Source organism: Buceros rhinoceros, unplaced genomic scaffold (assembly GCF_000710305.1).
Source record: "Buceros rhinoceros silvestris isolate BGI_N320 unplaced genomic scaffold, ASM71030v1 scaffold8967, whole genome shotgun sequence".
Taxonomy (NCBI): Eukaryota; Metazoa; Chordata; class Aves; order Bucerotiformes; family Bucerotidae; genus Buceros; species Buceros rhinoceros.
Genome location: NW_010422730.1, coordinates 13,290 through 15,845, shown reverse-complemented (window position 1 = coordinate 15,845; position 2,556 = coordinate 13,290). Strand labels below are relative to the sequence as shown.

The window sequence follows — 2,556 nt, the reverse complement described above, 5'->3', positions numbered from 1 at the left end:
TTCCTGCTGTTACGGAATGGTTGTTAGGTGGTAAACGCTACCCAGTGTCCTTCAGAAAAGAGACTGAACTGTTGAGGATGTCCCTTAGGGCCCTCTTTTCATCTTAGGAATATGCACTTACAGAGCTATATTGGATTTTTTTCCTTGTTTTTGTTAAAAGACAATTAAGAAGTTTTAAGGTATTTAGTGTGAGCTATTGAGCAATACCCTTAATTAAGGAATTTTTTTTCAGTGGTTTAATTATATTTGTTACCTTTTGTGGCTATCTGAATACAGAAGTAGTTAGTATTACCAAGTCATAAGTTTTTCTTATGTCACTGTTTTACTGGTCTTTCATACTGTGCAGGCGAGTGTTGATTTTCTGACTTGTTTACTTCTTACTGAAAAAATCATGCAATTTAACGTTGTATTCCTGTCTTCATTAAGGTTAATTTAATGATCATGCTCAAGACAGCTTGATCTAGTGTGGAAGGAGAAAACATCAGTAAATACAGTTTGCCCCATGTACTTTAAAATCTTCTCTTCCATCTTGCAATAAAGCAAAAAGTACATAAGCCAATATCCTTTTTGTACATCTTTGATATAGATGCATTCTCTGCAGGAAAAAAAAATCTCGTTGTTGAATTTGGAAAATAATTGAATAGTTTAATACCTGTTTTATAGAAATGCTAAAATATTCTTTGTTTAAGAAAAATGATGTATAGGACATGTACTGGAGGGAATGATATTACATGGTTGGCTACATGGTCAAATCTCTGATTTAGAATACACACAATTACAGCACTTTGAAGACTGTTTGCTAATAAGAATATAGCTCATTGTACTCTATACTTTTTAATTTTCACAGAGATAAACTATGGATTTTGGTGGCTTCTATCTCTCAGTGTGGAACTGTGCTCAAGATACTGCTTTGTCAGTAGATTAAAATGCGTACAAGCCAGGGAGAGCTTGTATTCTTCAGATATTATTTTATGCATATATATTTTAACTGTTATTCAAAAGTAGCTTGATGTATTTTGAGTAGATACTGAAATAATTAAAATAACTGTATTTGTATTTATATCTGTTTCAGATTCTAGCAAAAGAAAACCAATTTGAGGTCTGACTGGAAATTTCATCAAGCAGTCATGCTTTTTGGGTGTACATTGAATCATTGAATTGATTTGGACATTTTTCATTGCCTTTAGACAAGAAATATCAGGGGTAGCTTTATTTGCTGTCCGCTTACGTCAAAAGCTTTTCTTTCATGTTTCTGAGAATGCAAATAGACTAGACAATTTTTAAATTATTATTCCTTTTCAATGTCTCTGGCCTTAAATCTCACTTTGTTAGTGGATGGAGTAAACATTACTACCTACAACACACTGAGTCAAATCACAGTCTTAAATAGATAAGGTTGAATTGTGAACTTCTCACTTAAGCTCTTGCCTGGAGTATGTGGAGAGCTTCAGCTTTGAGTTTACCAGGATCAGTTCTTACAAGATTCATGATTATTTAATGTAATTCTTACAGTTAATGAATTGTCTTCTCTGATGGAAGATGGACGTTACCAGGTGCTTCTAGCAAAAATTTACAGCAAAATGGAGAAGATTGATGAAGCTATTGTTTCATTACAACAGGTAAACAGGAAAACAAAAACACCTATGAAAGCTTGCTATGTCCTCACTTTTATCCCTAGTTTCACTTTTATTCAAGTTTATAACCTTAGTATATTTGTGAATGAGGAAAACTCGTATATAGTAGGGTTAAAGCACCAGTGACTGGTGCAAAATGTAAAGACCGTAAGTGGTTAGAAAGTGTTAGCTTTTGTGAGCAGTGTTATGTGAATTTTAGATCAGAATGCAGGCTTACTGGAAGCCTGCATTCATGCTATGCTTTCATTTGTGTATGGAGCATAGTTTTAGCAGAGCAGGTGAAAGCAAGATTGGCTATGGGTACAGCTGGGTTACATATCTTTAGCTCAGCCTTCAACACCGCTCACAGAACAATCTGGAACAGTTTTCAGTGGCTACCTGTCATTTTGTTGTACTGCTGTTTATTTTGTATAGCAGTAGTAAGATCTGTTCATTCTGGAGTTAAATATTATCACTCAGACTAAAGCTTGAAAGATCAAAGCTGGAAACTAGAAATAATCCATTTAGAAGACGCTTTCTCAACATAAAGGTTGAGCAAGAGTTTGTGTCAGTACAGTCTCTTCTGTTACACCCCCACTCTGTAACAGAACCAGTAAGTAGATCAGTTATAAAGATAATTGTACTTAGGAGTTAAAATCCTACTGATACAGCTATTTAATCTGTTGTTAACTTACTTCTTTTTCATTATAATGTAACCCATTCTCTTTTAGTAAATTTCTCCCAAAGCAGTCTACATCTCTTACTCTTTAGTTCTTTCAGGTTTCTTGCTATATAACACTTTAAAAGCTGTCCCCTCCCATTTTTTCTTTTGTTGTTGTTTCTGTTACTGCCCTCAGATCTGCCCTTCCTTGTACTTGTTCTCTTTGAAATTTTTTGCTGCTCCTTGTGCTGCTGCATTCATTTATAGAAAACCACCTGTATT

At 34.4% G+C, this 2,556-nt stretch overlaps 1 protein-coding gene across 1 annotated transcript in view; it reads left to right on the top strand.

The window, feature by feature from the left end:
• TTC21B (tetratricopeptide repeat domain 21B) overlaps positions 1–2,556 on the top strand; it is a gene marked incomplete at both ends in the record, with an annotated part of 35,191 nt that overhangs the window by 19,380 nt on the left and 13,255 nt on the right. Inside the window, one exon of the mRNA XM_010140149.1 lies at positions 1,513–1,619. Within this exon, the coding sequence (XP_010138451.1) occupies positions 1,513–1,619 (107 nt within the window). The remainder of the gene's footprint in view (positions 1–1,512; positions 1,620–2,556) is intronic.